The sequence below is a fragment of the Drosophila santomea genome, chromosome 3R, assembly GCF_016746245.2.
Source record: "Drosophila santomea strain STO CAGO 1482 chromosome 3R, Prin_Dsan_1.1, whole genome shotgun sequence".
Classification (NCBI taxonomy): domain Eukaryota; kingdom Metazoa; phylum Arthropoda; class Insecta; order Diptera; family Drosophilidae; genus Drosophila; species Drosophila santomea.
Window position 1 is genome coordinate 5,569,293 of NC_053019.2, and position 18,307 is coordinate 5,587,599.

Below are 18,307 nucleotides of genomic sequence, written 5' to 3' on the forward strand. Positions count from 1 at the left end.
CTCTGATAACAGCTAACCCAATTAAAACCAACCCACTGGATTTCCGCTGAGCGTGTGCAGGTCCCATGAAAAATTGATTGGGGAGAAAGTGGAAAAGTCTGGTGATTGACGGTTTGCGGTTAGGCGTCGACAGCCACATCTAATGCCAAATCGAGTGCAGGTGTTCATCGAGGGATATCATTTTTGTTAACTTGTTTTATTTAATTGTAAGTTTGTAAGTATTATATGAAATTCTTGTTGTCAGAATTGCCTGTATGAGCGGTAATTACATTTTACAATCTTATATTTTAGGGGACTGACAGGAGATTGGGAAAAACAAGAGAATGTTGGGTTCATGGATCTAAGCCAGAATTACAATTCACTTAGATCTACTGGCTAAATGCGTTGAATATATCCTCATCCACTGTGTAAATTGTGTCCGGCTTCTTAGGGTTACCAGTTCGCTGATCCTGTCGTCTGGGTTATATGCATGTCTATATATAATTTAGCTACAATTACGCCTATAGGTCAATTCCCAAAAATGCTTTCAAATATAAATGCAATACGATTTCGATTTGTTGCAAGTGTTTGTTCGTGGTTCCTCCAGTGTATAGTTTATGTATATGGTTATTACGAGTAAGTTACGAAAGGGAGTATAACCTGTATAAATATATATATGCATTATATATGCCTCAGTGTACATATATCTCTCATATGTAGCTTGAATCTATATTAATATCTGGTTCCACGCCGCCTTCAAACTGGTGCAAATTTTTATTGGTGGCTCCGGTATCCTAAGCTCCACTAAACTTTGGTCACTGATTCCAAAAACTTGGAGGATCCGGCCAGCTCTAAAGTTGATAGGGTTTTCGAATGTTGGCTATTTCGTCTATTGATCTTGATATTTGCTCCACCGAATCGCACATTCCCATCTCTGCTCGCATTTCTGATTGATCTCCCGAGACCCATACGTGGCCTAGACCCATTCGTCCCGGGTTTACGACTTTTCTCATTCGTTCAGTATCGCGCTTAGGCGCTCCTCCACGGCCACCTTGCGTGACTTCCACACGAATTCGCAGACGGCAATGACGCAGGCCACGCCCATACCGCCCATCAGGACCACGAAGACGCCGCCCACATTGGCCAGTCCCAGTTCATTAGCCGCCGACGAGGACTTGGAGGTCTCCACGCGACACTTGCCGCCGCCTCGCTTCTCCTTCCACCACTTGGTTTTCAGGATGTGCAGCTTGCCCTCCTCCTGCAGCTTCAGTATCACGCTGTTGATGGCAGTGCGGTAGGGGGAGTCTGTAGATGGAATTAAACACCGGTTTGTTAGGGGCCTCGCTGAAATTGGCTTTGAACGATGCAGCTAGGGATTTGGTAGAGCAACCGCTGCACCGTTTATAACCCAATCAACATGAACTTACTCGGTGGAGTGGCAATGCCATAGCTCTTGGTGTCCAGCATTCCGCCGACCTGCGTCAGCTCGCAATTGCGCTCGGTTACATACTCAATGGAGGTGGACTCCATTAGAAAGGCATATGATCCTGAAATATGTTGATGTGGTTTCCATTCGTTTCTTACAAAATATCCTTTAACTCACCTTTTCCCTTGGCCACCCTTTCCACACCCTCGCCATTGCTGGCCGTGAAGACTGAAGGACGAGCTGATTCCATGAAAGACCACATGCGCTGATATGTGGAGATCTTTGAGTCCTGTGAGGTAAATACTGTTAGCAATGTAACCTCCTAAAATGGTCTGCATTTACCCTAAAAAAAGCTGCCGTGCTGCCGCCCTTCAACGCGCCGTATTTGATCCTCGTTTGCTTGGCCAGATCCTCGGCACTTTCGATGGGTGAATCCATACGCTCCACAGTCAAAAAGGCAGCCAGATTTGCAGTGTATGAGGAGATCATGATCAGGGTGAAGAACCACCAAATGCCGGCCACCATGCGAGTGGATAGAGCCCTGCAAGTTATATCTTTTAAAGACGAAAACCAACTATAATTTCAACCTTTACTTGGGCAAAAAGTCACATCCTTGCTGCATCAGCGATCCGATGGCGAACCACATGCAATTGAGCAAGGTGAACTGACTCTCGACCTTCTCGCCATGGGCATCCGTATACGCAGGCCATTCATAGGGTGTGAATCTAGATAAGGGATGTGGTCAGATTAAGTAATTCATTGTGAGAGTGTTGAACCCACTTAGCCAGGATGAAGAGCAACACGGAGACACCCAAGTACGCAGTGGCCATGTAGATCCATACGTCCAAGGACAGGGGAGACAGAAAGGAGAACAAGTTGGGCGGCTGCTTAATAGGCTTCCGGTATAATATGGACACTCCAAGATTCATGAAGGGTGTGGTGAAGTCTACTGCCTGCTCCCGCTCAAAGGTGATGGTGAGGTCCGCAATGGCCAGATCAGCACGCTGCTCCAGCAACTCCCGGATCATGCCATTCCATTCTCTGGATTGGTTAAATATAAATATTTAGTAGATCCCTAATTATATCAAACATGTTCCTACCCCGTTAATTTATTGAGACTGCCATAGCTGCCATCGGGTACTAGTTGTATTTTATAGTTGAAGCCGAGTGACTTGGAGATTTCGTGGATCAGATCCACCGCATAGCCCTCAAACTGATCATTGCCACTTAGGGGAATAGCCGATTCCTTGCGCATGCAGTAAGGATTGCTCTAAAGATATTATAAAGACTGTTAATATGGCATATTTATTTACTCCTCAAATTTTCATACCAATATGGTTGTAACCACCAGCGTCTTGTTTTTCAGATTAGCCTCGATCTCCTGCTGCTTCTGACTGAAGGTGCGTGTAAAGTTGATACCGTCGGGCAGCGTGGAGTTCCAGGTGCCGATCTTCCGGATACCCGCTGGAGTTAGCTCCACAATGTCCAGCATGAAGTCCGTGCGGAAACCCTGGTGATCGAACTTAATCACATTCGTCAGCCCCTTCATCTCGACGATCTTCATATAGTTGATCAGGCTGAAGCCGTGCTGCCAGGTGCTCTGTCCATCGCAACTGATTGGATGGATGTCGATCTGTTGTGATGTGTCCAGGTCGTGCAGCGCCTTGGCGAACAGATGCACTGCATCGTACATGAGAGCAGTTTCCGAGCGCACGGTGGTCAGGTTGGCGGACCGGAGCATACCCTTCTCGTCGATGCTCCACTGGCGCACCACGTCCGACACAATCTTCTCATTAATCAGGCGGAACCCAGTGATATTAGTGCCGCCGTACCGAAACTCATCGAGGTTCACCGTGTGCAGGTCCAGCGAGGTCACCAGGTAGCTATGGTAATCACTCATCATGCCAATCTGCTGCGCCTGCTTCAGCACCTCGTGAATCCGCTCCGTCGAACAGTCCAGCACGATGTGCGCCTCCGCCGAGTTCTTGATCTGCTTCAGGAGGGGCCTGTAGTGGTGATAACAAGTGGTAACAATATTCTCATTAAGCCCGTATATGCATTCTTCTAAATATATGTATTTTATTGACTGGCCGAATAGGGTTCGAGCCCAATCTAGAGTGCCTGCTTTTAAATGCATTTCGGATGGTTATGATTAAGGGCACATCAGCTTAAGAGCAAGTGGCACATGTGGGCCACAGTAACGCAATACCCACTAAAGTCGGAATCGGTGGATACGATTGGCTCGGCTTACCGGTAATCCCCGCTGTCGCTTAGCTGTCGCACAGTAATGGGAAAGGGCGTCATCCCGTGCGCCTTGAGCAGCTCCTGTAGCCGCACGATGCCGTCATTGTTCTCGTAGATAATGGTGAAAGTCTTCCAGCCCCAATGCCGCACTATATCCACGTAAGCCTAAGTACAAGAGAAAACATCGACAATGCAGTTTCGGGTGTGGAAGGGGCATCCAATTGCACCTGCCTACCTTGGAAAGCGTATTAGGGTGCGGATAAAGGTTCACCAGGCAGCTTTCGCGTCTCAGCCGGTAGTCCCAGCGATTCTCCAAGTGGGGAATCTGAAATAAGTATTAGAAGTTCGCTTGTCAGAGAGTTCCATGGGTCCTATGGGCGAGACATCTCGCGTTTGCCGACTCACCTCCATGTTGTCACAAATGCTCTGCACATGGCTGGCCGTGTGGGAGGATTGTGGCCCGAAAATGGCTGCCACGCCGATGTTCAGTAAGCCACAAACTGCAAGACAAACAGTGCCATTGAGGTTTATGTTCAAGTTGTTTGTTGCTCTTTAATGAACTAAGTTTCAGAAACAATCTTCCCACACCCCCCTGATGTTCTGAAAATCAATCGCAACTGCTGTAAAATGTCTGCTGTATAGGATGTTCATGGAGTCAACACAAATCCCAAAGAGCTTAAATGTCGCAAATTGATTTCCAGGTAACGTGCTCGGTGCCCATTCCCACTCCCGATCCCAATCCAATCTGCTTGTGGGGGAGATAATCTGGGGCTCCGACTTGAAAGGCTCAAAAAGTAAAAACGAGCGCAAGTAGCGCAGTAATGTGCTTGGCTTTCGGCTAGGAAATGTTCAGTTAGCCTCGTTCGCATATTTAAAATGCACTTCAGTATGACATAATTTCGTTTAGCCCGTTTGGCCTTTCCTTTTAGCCCTCTCCACAGTCAGTCCCCTCTTGTCAGTCAGCATTCATTCGGCTCATCAAATGCGCTAAGCACGTGTAAGTGCATGTGCACCGGCACTTCGATGTCCTGGCTCTGTGATGCGGTTAACCTGCTCTCAGGACTCTGTGCCTCTGTGTCTCTGTGCGGGTGAGGGTCCTGCCTGGCTCGCTGCTCGTCGTTACTGTCGTGCTGAAGTGGGGTTTACTCTGGCCAAGGAGTTCATCCTCTTTTTGCTTTTTTGGCCATGTGCTCGGGCCAACTTCGGCGTCATTTGTGTCTCATTTATCACAGGATATTCGACAGTTGGCTCACGTTCCTAGCCCGCTTACGATTCATCTTCAGCTTTTAACGATTATCAAGTGCCGGGGAACTTACCTGCACCCAGAACCCACAATAAACTGCAAATTGAGGACCGTCCTGGCTTGCACATCACGATATGTTTTTATCTGGACGAATTTAAGGGACTTCGCTTTTTAAATTTAATAAAAGTGCTTTCTCTTTAGTTAATACCAACAAAAAGTAATGCTACTTTTCAGGAAATTTTCACTATTTTGTACTATTGATATCGTTTATTCACCTTGTAAGTACTTGGGCTAGATAAAATCTTCGCTTTGATTTATGTTTCTAAAGAATGACAAATTCTTAAGTATAATCGGAAGACGCTTTTCATCACCAGTCAATTATTAATAACTTGATGGTTGGACACCGTTTTCTAATAATTATAAACTTTATTTGAAGTGGATAAATTTCCGGCTGTACTTTATTCTTTTCACTTTATTCTTCGTCTTTATAACTAAAAGTATATAAAAGAGCAAGAGCCTCTAAAAAGAATACTAAATGTTGCGCCAACCAAATAATTGCGAGTCCTTTAAATAGAAAAGGATTGAGGTCTCCTTGAGGCAATTACCATACCTTAGATCGGAAATCATGAAAATCAAAACAAGAGGGCTAAATTAAGTACGTATCAAAATGGAAACAAAGCGGTATCAGCTTAAAAACGGCAAGGGAACTTAGGAGGACCCAGCAGATGTGTCCAAATCAAATATGCAGGCAAAAGCATCAGGTGAAGGTGAAGCTTACGAGCGGGCAGGTGTCGAGGGGACGGGGTAACGTGATAGGACAATGGGAAACCAGGCCAAGTCAACACTCCGAGTACTGTGGACATGCAAACTCACCCCTTTTCCCGGCGTGGAAGCTGTCGAAGGGCGAGATGCGCTCGATTTGGGCCACCAGTTTGGAGCGCGGCAGGATGGAGCGGTCGGCGTTGATGCGGTCCACCGCCTGGCGGAAGGCCAGCTCCTGGTGGTCATCGGCGGGATGGAAGAGGCCACCTGCGGTGAGAAATTACAGGCCGTGTTTTTGGACGTATCAAATATGTTGGTGCCACTTCTGCAGTGTTCAAATAAAAACAAACAAACAAACACACACATCCGTTCGAATAAAATACATACACTCACACAGAGACAGGCGCTCTTGATTATGACGTGTAAAAAATCGATACAGAACGAAGATGCGGGCTGAATTTTTGTTTTCATCCGGGCTCTGCATGAATCCCCTTGGATGTTGACTCTAAGAAATATCTGAGTAGCTTTGCATCTTCTACTCACCAATCTTGATGATGTCGGGCAGTGAGTGGGCTTTCCGGCAGTTTAAAATTAATTGCAGGAGCAGCAGCGGCAGGATCAAAACTGCACTCGACCGCATTCTGAATTCGTTCGCGAAGGCAGCTTTCGGTTTCAGATGATTGCCTCACGGGATGTCAATCACTTGTCACTCGGCAGATATTTGTATCTAGCAGATATTTAACATTGTTACTTGGCGGCAAGTCCGCTGTGCGTTTTTCCTATCTCGACAAGGGCTTGTTCTTTTACTTTCACGAAATTCCGCTCAAACGCTTTCTGCGAGGATGTGACATCCACTGAGTTGCGAGTGTTTGATTTGCCTTCTTTTATCCTGTTGCGGACTTGGACGACGAGGCTGGCTGATTTGTGGGGTGGGCCAGCATCCAAAAGCCGGCTGACAGTTCCAGCACCTGCGCAGTGGATGCTGGGAGAGCAGATGCCAAGGGTTGTCACCACATCTGGCAGATGAGCTTTTCATTCTGAAGGCCGATGGTGGGAAAACAAGGGTATCCGATTTCAACTGCTTTCCCGACATACTGTCTTCGAAGCTTTTGGGCCTCAACAAAGGTTTTCTCAAGCTAAAGACTTAACATAATGGTTCAATATATTGCTCAGATTTTACAGGATAAAAACAAGACAGAATGCTATGCGAGTTCCCCTTCCCTATCTGATTACAGAACTAAAAATAATATGAAAAAAAATCAAAACATTTTTCAAAAGTGCGGGCTTGGCAGTTTTGGGCGATTTCTGGACGTTAGGGTGGGCTTGATAATAAGTTGTTTTGCAATATCGTTAGAAATTTACAAGACTAATAAAAAAATGAAAAAATATCAAGATATTTTTTCAACATTTTTTTGTAAGCGTTATGTCTTTGGAGTCTGCATGATGAATCTATCTATGTAGTTTTTATAGTTCCTGAGATTTCGACGTTTATATAGACACACCGGCGGACAGACATGGCCAGATCGACTCGGTGGTCGACTCCTGGTCAAGAATATATATGGTCGGAAACGCTTCCTCCTGCCTGTTACATAACGGGTATAAAAAGGAGACGTGAAACCACTATGGCATTTAACTTGGGTGTTTTAAATGGTCTTCAAATAAATCAAGAGACAGTCATTAGTACAGATGAACGTACGAGCGGACAGGCGGACTTGGTTATTGTTCCTGATCATCGATCTTCTGATGACATTCTTTTATTTTCTTTTTCTTTTCATATCAACGAATCTTGTATAGTAAGTTGCTTAGCTCTGGAAGCAACAGCTTAACATTGCTTATGTGTAAAATGTAATCAACCGCTTTTAAAAATAAGCAAATATTTTACTAAACAATTGCTTAGCCTTGGAGCGGTCCTTGCCTAAAAATAAAATAATATATTAAGAACTTAATTTTGTAACCAGTATACTGAGTTTAAACGTAATATTGGTTAATCTGAAAAGCTGCAGCCACACTCTTAATCAGAGAACCTCGTTTTCCTCGAAAGTACTTTTAAAATGCCAAAAAGGAAAAAGGATTAAGCATCACAAGGGAAGCAGCCAGCGGAACTGAGGCGAATAAAAGGCATTAATAAAACAGAGAACTCATTATGCCGTTGACCGCGTTGAGCTTAAAGTGCAAGCATAATGCAAAGCGGCAGTGATGGGGAAATGCACGCGAATGGTCCCTTGAATTGCAGGCGCGTAAATGTGAGAGTATTAACAATTTAACAAACAAAGGCAAAGGGCCATTAATAACACAGAACAACAGCGCTGTCGCTTAATATACCCACAATCACACACACATACATTATACATGCGTGTGTAACCATAAATACGGAATGTCAGAGCGGGAAAATCGTAGGCTCTGTTGCCGGGCAAAGTCAGGTGGTTCCGTCAGCTCCAATTGCACTTAGAAAAATGGTACAAATCGATTGAATTATATATGGTCACGTAATTTAGTTTCTTGCTATTGTATTATAGTTTTAAGTCTCCATAATCCTACTTAATAGCTAAAATCCATCAATAGAAAATTGAAATTTTTCAAAACCCAGTGACTTCTTCCTTTCTCACAGCATACACTCACGCGGGTGGCAAGTGGCTTTAAGTGACAAAATATACAGGAAAACAGTCCCAAATTTGTTCTTACTGTGCTAATGTGTGTGTGGAGCCTTTCTCCGGGTATCTGCATCTGTGTCCGAGTCTCCATGTCTGTGTGTGTAATCATGCATATCTTTGCAAGTGGGTTTTCGGTTAGTGCCTTATTTACGTTGCCCGGAAGCTGCTGGTTGTGCTTGTTTCCGCTTTTGTCTGAGCGACTTCATCAGCATCAATACTCCCTCTCGCTCTGTGCTAGCATCCCATCCTCTCACTCTCACTCTCACTCTGTTGTGCCTCTTTGCTATGGCAATGAAGTAGAGCAATGGGCTGGCTTATTAGTTTCAACATAACGCGCACATGGCAACAACAACAATTTTTCTCACGTACGCACACCTATAAATTGCACACGCTCACACACGTCGCGGACATACATACATACATAGTTGGCTCCTAGCTTTCAGCGGTAATTATTTCAAATTAAATGGCAAAGCACTTTTCCAGCATGTGCTCCCGAAAGTATGCAGCACATTATTAGCATCAGGTGGGTGCGTGGCGGGTGTGTGTGTTGGTAAAAGGTGGTGGTATAGGCAAACTTCGATACGAAGTACGGCATGATTCTGTACAAATACTATGCAATTGTCTTTAAAACCACAAGTGTGGAACAATGGTGACTTTTGTTTTGTCCCAAAGTAAAATTAAACTGGCTCCAAAATGTATCTTTTATCTTTATTGCATTGATTACAAATAAATGAATCGCTTTTAAATACTTATTTTATGCGCTTTGGTGCGCATAGTTTTTTGGATTAGCCTAACACGATTTTCTAGAATGAGTGGCACTTTGATTTCGTTCTTTTCTGACAGCCCTTTTCCGAGATGGATAAAATGAACTCAAAACAAGACATCTGACTTTTGGACATTCTCCATACTTCGTGACTTTGTCTGTCGGTCGTCTGGCCTCCATCAATTTGGCCTTTGGGCTGGTTTTATTATCCCAATGCGTATGGAAATGCTGACAAGACTTGCTTGTCATGGCTGACTCTAAGGCTAAATAATTTTAATAATGCAGAGTAAGACATACACATGTGAAGGTTATGCCCGGAGCCATGAAATTCCAGGGTCAAGTAGACCTCAAACCATTTCACATTGTCCATTAATGTAAATACATTTTCGAGCAGTTAGTCATTCTCCTTCCTTTCATTCAATTTTAAGGGAATCCCAGGCAACGAGAGATGAAAGCGAAATACCAAAAGGGAAATATGTGAGCTGAAAACTGTTGCCGTTGGTCAAGCATATGCAATGTGTTTTCCATGTGAAACAGCTTACTTGAAAGAATGTAAATGGCTCGCATTACTTACCGATGTGTAGTTTCATATGGTAGTGGCCATATTTTTCACAAAAGAATGTGGCTTCGCATTCCCTTGATCTTCGCTTTGATTTACCACTTATGCGAAAAACTTTGCCAACTGACCGTTCCCAAATTCAAAATGATTTGATACACTGTATCCTTTTAATGGCGTTTAATTAATCGATAAACGTTGGACGTTAATAAAAAGGCAAGCATAGACTTTAATAATATTCAATCATTTCACTTAAGCGCTTGGAATATCAATTGATTTGAATAATTTAATGGCTGCCTAAAAATTTTGCGCACTGAGAAAATTACTTAAAACTCAAATTAATTAAATATATGGACGTTTTAATTGACAGGATGCTTAAAGTGGGCTTTAGCCAATTAAAAAGTGCACAAAAAGGCACTCAAAGAGCTTTTAGTTCGAGCTCTCCAGCACTTTGTGTTAGTTTTTTTGAGCACAGCAAGGACGGTTTATTAGTGTTTTTAGAGCATTCGGCAGGCAATGATGTCAGATGGATGATAGCGAGGACGAGTGACGCAATTCGACAGGAGTGGCATATGCAACAAATTTGTAAGGACGCCTTTAATTCCATGTCAGCTGCTTGGATGCCTGAGCTGAATGAATGGCTGAAGCCCTCGGGACATGCTCTAAAGTCCTCAGTTCGAAGGCGCCTCGCTTAGGGCTTTATGCTTTTTCTTTGGCCCGCTTTTATAGGCGCCTCCAAATCCACTTTGTAAGCCATTCCAGTGGTAATAAAGGCGAAAGTGAGTGCTGCTAATATAAAATTGAATTTAAATAAATGGAGTCGGGGCCGTAAAAAGCCGAATTCTGATTTGATTTGTTTGGAGGCGCCCGCCCAGCACTTAGGCGCCATTTGATATGCAACAATCTTTGGCGCCAAATGAAAATCGGGAACTCTGAAAATCGGTAAATCGAAGAGACTAGGAAGGGGCATAATCATCATCAGCATGGGGAGTTTTGTTCTATATTAAATCTTGTGGAGGAAATGTAGCCCGAAATCGCTCTAATTTATCCATGCCACGCGCTTTTGCCGTTTTATAGGGGGGAATTTATAGGGGAATTGCTTAAGCTGATTGATTAAACTGACTGATCAGACTGCTTTGCGTCGGTCCTTGATCCTTGAATCATATACCCAGGTACATGCAATGCCTTTACCTCTCTGCCGCTGACTCAAATTCAAAGGGGTAAACTTGAGCCTGCAACCGCCGCTTTCATTAAACAGTCGCCAGGCAGTTAGTCAGCTCATTAAAGAGCCCGCCTACAAATTGGCAGCTTGTGTGGGCCATGTGGGAAAGATTTAGGCAATTAGCACCAGCAGTACACCCATCCGAGGGGGGTGGTGGGGACTTAACCCGGACTCTCGACCCTTCCGCCCCCAAAAATACCTACGATTTCAGCAGTCGGTGGAAATGTTAACACCTAGCTAAATGTAGATTGTCGTCGCATACCTGCTCAAAACATCTTGCTCTGTGTCCTTTTCATCCTGCGAGCTGATTGCGTAATTCCAGCTCACAAGTGCTGACAACGGTCGGGAGTCTGTTAAAAATGTATTATCACTGCGATGGCCCCCAGATCCTGCAAGAGTGTCTACTTAATCGCAGCATATACCCATAGAATCTTCGCGCAATTGTTTGGCTTTAAATGTTTCAATTAGCCTGGGCGGTACTTAAAACAAATAGTCTGACTCCTCACTTGGTTTACTGTCTATCCATTTGGGGGAGCACATTTAATTTAATTTAAAAGGAAGTAGATTTGCGAATTAATACATTTTTCAGATTAAACCTTGCATTTAATGTGGCTTATTTTAAAACCATCTTGAAATTGTCATTGCGGATAACTATTTGCTCATCGCATTAGTATAACTTTTCAATGTCATTTCGGTTATTTTGATAACTATCATAATTCTAAGGAAAAGCTTGAGAAAAAATAAACTAGCATAGTTACACACGAGTTTAGACATGACTATTAAGCAGATTAAGCCTTATCAGTTAATAATGAATAGAGTGTTTCAGTTGTTTTTGCACAAAAAAGTCTTACTTGATTTGCTAATCAGGTATAATAATGAAAATTCCAACGAACTTTGTAATTGAAAAACATGTAATTCTATGGAATTTTCGGAGCGTTGTCTAATGTCTAGGCTAGCTTGCTAATATTCAGCATTCTAAGAATATCACAATTCATTTCACCTTTCGCTGAGCTATAAATTCAGCTCCTAAGCTGCTGGGAAATCAGTACGGTTTGCTTCAGCCATCCAAAAAGTCATAACCAAAATGAATTCACTAACTGGTTTTATGTACGTAGCACCGAGTTGCCTAGTTTTACTTTAATCCAAAATATTTTACTGCGATCATAAACTACGAATATTCTAAATACTTAACTAGGTGCTGTGCACTGCTGCTGATTAGTCCTTTATGCATGGGATATACCGACGAAGATCGTGAAGCCGACAGCCGTAAAGTTGCTGAAATTATCAGAAACTCCCAGGACGACGACTCTAAAATCAATAGCACACAGGAATTACTGGATATCTATAGGCGTTTATATCCCAGTTTGACCCTTGAGGATCGGGAGAGTATCGATAAGTTCGTCAATGAACACACGGATGCGATTCTAATCGATGGAGTTCCGAGTCAGGGAGGCCGGAAGACCAAGTACGTTGGAAAGGTTTTATCCCCAGCTGCGAAGGGATTTGCCATTGGATTCTTTGAAGAACTTGGTTCCAAAATTGCGCAATTGTTCACTGGATAATAATTGGAATAACTGAATTTAAATAATTATGTGAAAAAAATAACAAAATATGAGCAATAGGTTTTTAATTTGTATACAACTAATAACCAATCATTTCAAATAAAATTTCAATGAACATTATGTAGTGGCACATTATTAACTTTCGATCGCACTCTGAAATCCACTTCAAAAGCAGTAAACTGCCATACGACGTGCTCATTGCCAATCATACACAGGATAATGGATGATGATAATGGTGTTATGATCTTAGCAATGCTCTCAATGTTGTTTCCGCAAAAAGAATAAATAACTAAATATTTGATTTAAACTGTAACTATTTCAGAAACTTGAGATTAAGCATGCAGATTCCTGGGACATACATACATGCAGCGCAAGTTTGTTGACCTATTTTGCCACGCCTACAAACCGACCCAAAAAGGCCACGCCCACACTTTTGAAAAAGGTTTCGAAATTTTTTCATTTAATCTTTGCCTTTTCAATTTCTGTTAAAGTTAATACTAGATTCATGGGAAGGTATATCGCTATGCCAACAAAATTTTGAAATATCTTCCTGGCACTTCCACTAGCTAAATATCTAACAGTCAAGAAATTCGACTATAGTGCACCCTTTTGTTCTGGTTCTGTTTTTATTTAAATAAATATTTTTAATTAACATTGAAGTGTATTTTTGTTATTAAAGCTCTGGCGCTTTGACGCTTTGTGATAACATTCCACGAAAAGCGTTAATCTTTATTTTATGTTCGGTTATCAGTACTGAGAAGACATGAGAAGTATTATAACTTGAAGTAAACATGTATGCATATCTACAAATCGTTTTTTATTGTTATAAAGGCTATATAAGATTTATTACTTTATGTATACGTATCACAAAATACAGATGATGTTCTTATTAGCATTGATAGAGGTAATTTCTAGTTATATTTTCTGATCACTGATAGGGAAATTTCTCGATCATTTGGTGAGAAGTTCATTTTTCTAAGTGCTACATTTCCTCATACATTTTATATAAAAAAATACATTCACTGGTTAATGACCATTAAGGGGATCCTATTGTTGGATTTTGAAAAACATTTAAAAGTTGTAAGCTTAAACTCAAATACAATATTCCAGCTGCATAGCAGAGCGGAAAGACTGTCATTTGATTCTTAGAATAAAGTTTGTATATCCTTTTCAGTATTTTCATTTCACATTTTCTTTTACATAAAAAGTTCTTAAAATATTAATGCAATCGGCTTTTGCTTCCTTATATTTATTAAAATAATTGTATTGTCCACTTTTAGTAGATTGTTTTCTTTGCATGGATCGTTGAGAAAAAGCTTCTTTATTCGTTATCAGGGAGCAGTCCATGAATATAAATTCAGTCTTGTCTTCAAGATTGTCAGTTCGGCTTGCACTTGCATTCTATAAAGTACCTACAAAATGAATTTTAATATGTCGATGATGTAAGTGGCGTTGCGCGTTTTATATAATTTTAGTAAATTGTTTGTGTATTATTCAGTTGTTTCGCACTGCTCCTGATTGTTACTTTGTGCTCGGCGTATTCTGTCCAACAACGTCAAGCTGACAGTCTTAGGGTTGCTGAAATTATACGAACCTCCCAGGACGAAAATACCAAAATCAACAGAATCCAGGAACTACTTACCATATACAATCGTATGGCTCCCAGCTTAAGACCAGCTGAAAGGGCGAGACTTGACAAATTCATCAGTGAACATACGCAAGAAGTCCTAATCGATGGAGTTCCCACCCAAGGTGGTTCTAGGATGAAAATCATAAGGAAGACCCTGGCTCCGGCTGCAAAGGACGTGGCAACTGGATTCTTTACCGAACTCGGTGCAAGTATTGCAAGCATATTCACTAACTGGTTTAAATCTAGCACCGAACCAAGCCATTGATATTATTGAGTTCTTTCTTTTAATAAAATAAATTCCGTTTTGAAAGTGAATTGAGTTTATTGCAAATAAGCATTAAATTAAAGCTTTGAATGCAGGTAATATAAATGTCGGTTTTATTCCTAGGAGGTGAATTAATTAAAACTCAGTTTTATCATTATTTTATTATTAATATTATTTTCTTATGAAGTGGACATCGTGAGCATTTCACCTTGCACATTGCCTTGCATTACGCATTCAAAATATATCCACTCAAATTAGATCGTATAAAGTTGATTTATAGTTTTAGAAAGAAAGCAGGCCGAACTTTGTTCATTCAATCTGGCCAAAGTTTGTGTTGAATTCAATCAACACCCAAACAAAACTGGACTGTGCAAGAATGTTTTTCGAAAATGCTTTCGCAATTATTATTTCTGGGTAACAACACTTTTTCCGGTGTTCTACACAAACTCGTTTTTGGCTGACGAAAGTTTTTGATTGTCTGGTCGAAACAAGGCATGTGGAAAGTAATTAACATGCAAGTGTCGAAAGCGTCTGACAGAGACCTTCAACGGAGTGTGTGCGTCTCCGGCTGCCACAGGACATCCTTGTGGGTGAGGACTAGTGTGCCCCCTTCATCAACGCCATCAGCTGTGGCATTTGACTTCTGAATGTGTCGTAAAGTTGATCCTTCCCCCATCCCTTGGCTTTCCTGGTTTGCCTTCCTGTTTACTGAACTCGTCAACGCTGCTGCTGCTGGCAATTTGTTTAATTAAATGCAAGCCCGAGAACCAACATACACAGACCAACACAAACACATTATCAGGATCCGAGGCTTGGAGCACAAAATTAAATTGAATAACAACTGCTAAACACATTGAGGCTAACACCTGCTTATCGAAGTGTCAACAGCAGTGAGTACCTGCTTTCAATTACAGTGGGGTCGGCATACACAGCTCATTTCGTGTAACTTTATAGCTTAAACTTTTGAAATTATAATGTTACAGAATGTAAATATTTTAATGTCCGTATTTTTTAGTTGCCTATAATTTTTAAAATAAGTAATTTTGGTTGCTAAAAGATGGATCATTGTACAGCTTTTCCCTTGACCAGTTGGAATAAGGTGGATTTAACTACTCACGAACAATTTTTGGCTAGCTAAGTAACTGGGTCACAAGGATTTGATGGCACAACATGCAAATGGAGTTCGTCCAGTGGAAATAAAAAAGTATATGTTGCCCAGCAGCTTTGCACCCCTGCATCATAGTTTTCCAGGAATGGCTTAGTAGGCAAGACCTAAACACCAGCAGACAGACTTCCTAATAATGTTTTGTGTGGAATTCAGCCTTGGGGCTCAAAAAGCCTGCCCTTTGCTAAGACGTGCTTACAAGGGTTCCTGGCTGTATCCTGTTGTCATGTGTAGGCGAGGATGTAAAATTCGCCTATATCGTCCTGATTATCATGTGACAACGTGGCGCACACAATAAAATCTGCATTTTTGCCTTGTCAAGTGTTTTTCCCCCGCAGACAGCCAGCTAAAACCCGAATCGAACTGAGCCGAGCTGAGCTCTGCTCTTCAAAATGAAATATCCTGCAGGCGCTGGCACGCAAGCTACTGCGTTGTCGACTGCCAAAACAGGATACGCATCCTGCTGCTGGGCGCGGATAGGTCTTCCTCCCAGCATCTTTTTGCTCAATGGCATGGCCGTCAACTATTTACACGGCCAAAAACATGTTAGCCACTGCCAGCAAGCCAGGAACATTTTGGAACTTTTGGCGTGGCCTTAACGGCTTGGCTAGTAAGTACTTTCAACATTCTTGGCGAGAAAGAAATTTAAAGAAATAAAGACACTTTTTCAGTTTCTGGCTAAAGGCCAGTAGGTGGTATTCAATGGAATAGAGATAAGCATTTAGCCCACGTTTATTGTAAAATAAACCGAATGTACAACAAAGGAATAACTACTTGAGCATTTCTGGATTTCATGTGCATTCCGCTACGTAATTTCTATTCAAAATTAATAAAAACGATGTTTGTTTAGTATAAATGTTTTAAAATTTTTATTTAAATAAGAGGTCGGAACTGTTTTTGTATTCCTGGAAGAACTATTCCCATAACTTAAATATACTATGTACACCTAAAGAAAAGCAACAAAAACTGTTTTTCCCTTCCCGAGCCACACTGTTTTCGTGGAAAATTCAATTTCGTTTGTTTATGAGCAAGAGTCTCTTTCAAATGCAAAGATAAGGCACAACGGTGGGACTACAGTGGATATGGATAGATACTTCAGCACGCCTCCTTCCCTAAATTATCCTATCTTCGACTCTTTTCGAGTGGTTTCCCTTGCCACACGCATATTGTGAAAAAGTTTTGGCACCTGTGCGGATAAAAATACGGAGGCCGGAAATGCGAAAAGAAAAGTTTGCCATTTACAGCCCATCAAGTCGGCTTCAATTTCGCCCACCTTTTGTTTGGCCCCTCACACTGTAAATTCCCCCAACTTTTCAGTGTATGTAGGTGGGCCTCTTTGTTTGTCACTTTCGGCAAAGTTTATGCGCTTTTTATAACGTGTATCCTTTTTGCATGTCGACTTACTGTTTTGGCTTTGCCCTTCACCATTTTATTACACCAACAATGGGCTCCTTAAGCACATGTAAAGGGCAAAAGTACACATATGTATGCAACCTGAAGATAGCGCAACAGTGCGGTTGGAAAACTTTGATCATCCTGGCAGGAGACTTAATTTAATGTCCTTCTCGTGGGCTGCCGACTCGACTTGCCGCTGACTTTTTGTCCTGTTTTGTTTTAGTTTTGCGTCGTGACGCAAACACAGGAGTGCACAGAAAAAATAAATATTTTTCCAAAGCTTATTTAGTTTAAATGAAATCATATTTATGTATATGTTACGTTTTGATGCTGTTACTAATATATTAAAGCTGTGTTAGAATTTAATAAGTTAGCATACTAACATGTGGACTCTGTGCGTTTAAGTACAAGTGCTTAAACCAGAACTGATAAGAAAGCAAAAATATTGTATCATTTCCAGAATTTAATGAAGAAATGTTACAACTTTATTGTTATCAATTCCATGAAAAGTTCGTAATCAGTTGCTTTTACTGACCCAAAGAGTTCCCAGAATCCCTGCACAATAATTGTAGATAGCTTCCCTATTCAGTGCTGCCTATAAAAGAAGAGTTGTCCATGCACATACATTAGTTCACCATCCCATCTCAAGTAAAGAAAGTAAAGATGTATTTTGCCATCCGCCTAAGGTAAGTCAAGCACTATATTGAATCCACGAAAAAATAATTCGGTTTGAATTTCAGCTTTGTCCTGGCTGTGCTCTTCTGCCTTACGGGAAACGGAAATGCTAGAATGCTGGGTGCAGATTTCAACAGGCTCCAGCAACTTCAGCGCCGAAGTCACCAATCTAATGATGCCAACACCCAGCTGAAAATCGCATATGAAGTCATCGAAATTTATGATAAGTACAAGGGCCAGAAGGGATCAGATTTGTTAAGAGAAGCTCAACTGAATTCAGAAGTCAATGATTTTAAAAGAAAGAATGTGGTCATCGATGGAGTGCCCGCCCAAGGAGGAAAAATTAATGATGTAGCTAAGAAAATTTCTGATGAGATTCCTGATGAAGTGAAGAAGAATGCTAAGGATATCGTTGTGAAAATTGCAAAATCCGTAACTAAAAGTATATTTAAATATTTTTTAAATTAGCCAAAGAGTAAAATGCTAGAAAATTTCATAAATCCACACAGAAATGAGTCATATCTCAAATGGTCCGGTAATAATAAATAAAACCAGAAGTCTAATGGTACAAAAGAAATGACGGTGTAAATAATCTTTCACATATATGAATCTTTAATAAGCAAATACTCTATTATTGAAGATATATAAATCATCTCACAGTTTCGATACTTAAAAGATTTTTTGAGGTCCGATATTTCGAATTTTTACCTTAATTAGTTGTTAAAAACTCTCAACACATGCCGAAAAAGATTCGCATTACTTATATGAT

The 18,307-nt window shown here is 41.4% G+C and overlaps 4 protein-coding genes across 4 annotated transcripts; 3 read left to right on the top strand and 1 right to left on the bottom strand.

The window, feature by feature from the left end:
- Positions 1–13: 13 nt before the first annotated feature.
- On the bottom strand, positions 14–6,591 carry LOC120452181 (glutamate receptor ionotropic, kainate 2). Its single transcript, XM_039636291.2, has 13 exons — positions 6,198–6,591; positions 5,766–5,921; positions 4,055–4,149; positions 3,885–3,974; positions 3,657–3,814; positions 2,736–3,411; positions 2,506–2,675; positions 2,186–2,446; positions 1,999–2,130; positions 1,748–1,946; positions 1,583–1,694; positions 1,407–1,526; positions 14–1,284 (listed from the first exon to the last, which is right to left on the bottom strand). The coding sequence occupies exons 1-13, from the start codon at positions 6,292–6,294 to the stop codon at positions 989–991; spliced, it is 2,562 nt and encodes an 853-aa protein (XP_039492225.1). The 5' UTR covers positions 6,295–6,591; the 3' UTR covers positions 14–988.
- Positions 6,592–11,793: 5,202 nt separating this feature from the next.
- On the top strand, positions 11,794–12,528 carry LOC120451877 (protein Turandot A). Its single transcript, XM_039635883.2, has 2 exons — positions 11,794–11,953; positions 12,042–12,528. The coding sequence occupies exons 1-2, from the start codon at positions 11,931–11,933 to the stop codon at positions 12,406–12,408; spliced, it is 390 nt and encodes a 129-aa protein (XP_039491817.1). The 5' UTR covers positions 11,794–11,930; the 3' UTR covers positions 12,409–12,528.
- A 1,221-nt stretch (positions 12,529–13,749) lies between these two features.
- LOC120452175 (protein Turandot B) lies at positions 13,750–14,353 on the top strand. The gene is made up of 2 exons (XM_039636283.1): positions 13,750–13,850; positions 13,907–14,353. Exons 1-2 carry the CDS (start codon positions 13,828–13,830, stop codon positions 14,301–14,303), a joined length of 420 nt encoding a protein of 139 aa, XP_039492217.1. The 5' UTR covers positions 13,750–13,827; the 3' UTR covers positions 14,304–14,353.
- A 3,159-nt stretch (positions 14,354–17,512) lies between these two features.
- On the top strand, positions 17,513–18,037 carry LOC120452994 (protein Turandot Z). Its single transcript, XM_039637497.1, has 2 exons — positions 17,513–17,549; positions 17,604–18,037. The coding sequence occupies exons 1-2, from the start codon at positions 17,527–17,529 to the stop codon at positions 18,004–18,006; spliced, it is 426 nt and encodes a 141-aa protein (XP_039493431.1). The 5' UTR covers positions 17,513–17,526; the 3' UTR covers positions 18,007–18,037.
- Positions 18,038–18,307: the final 270 nt, after the last annotated feature.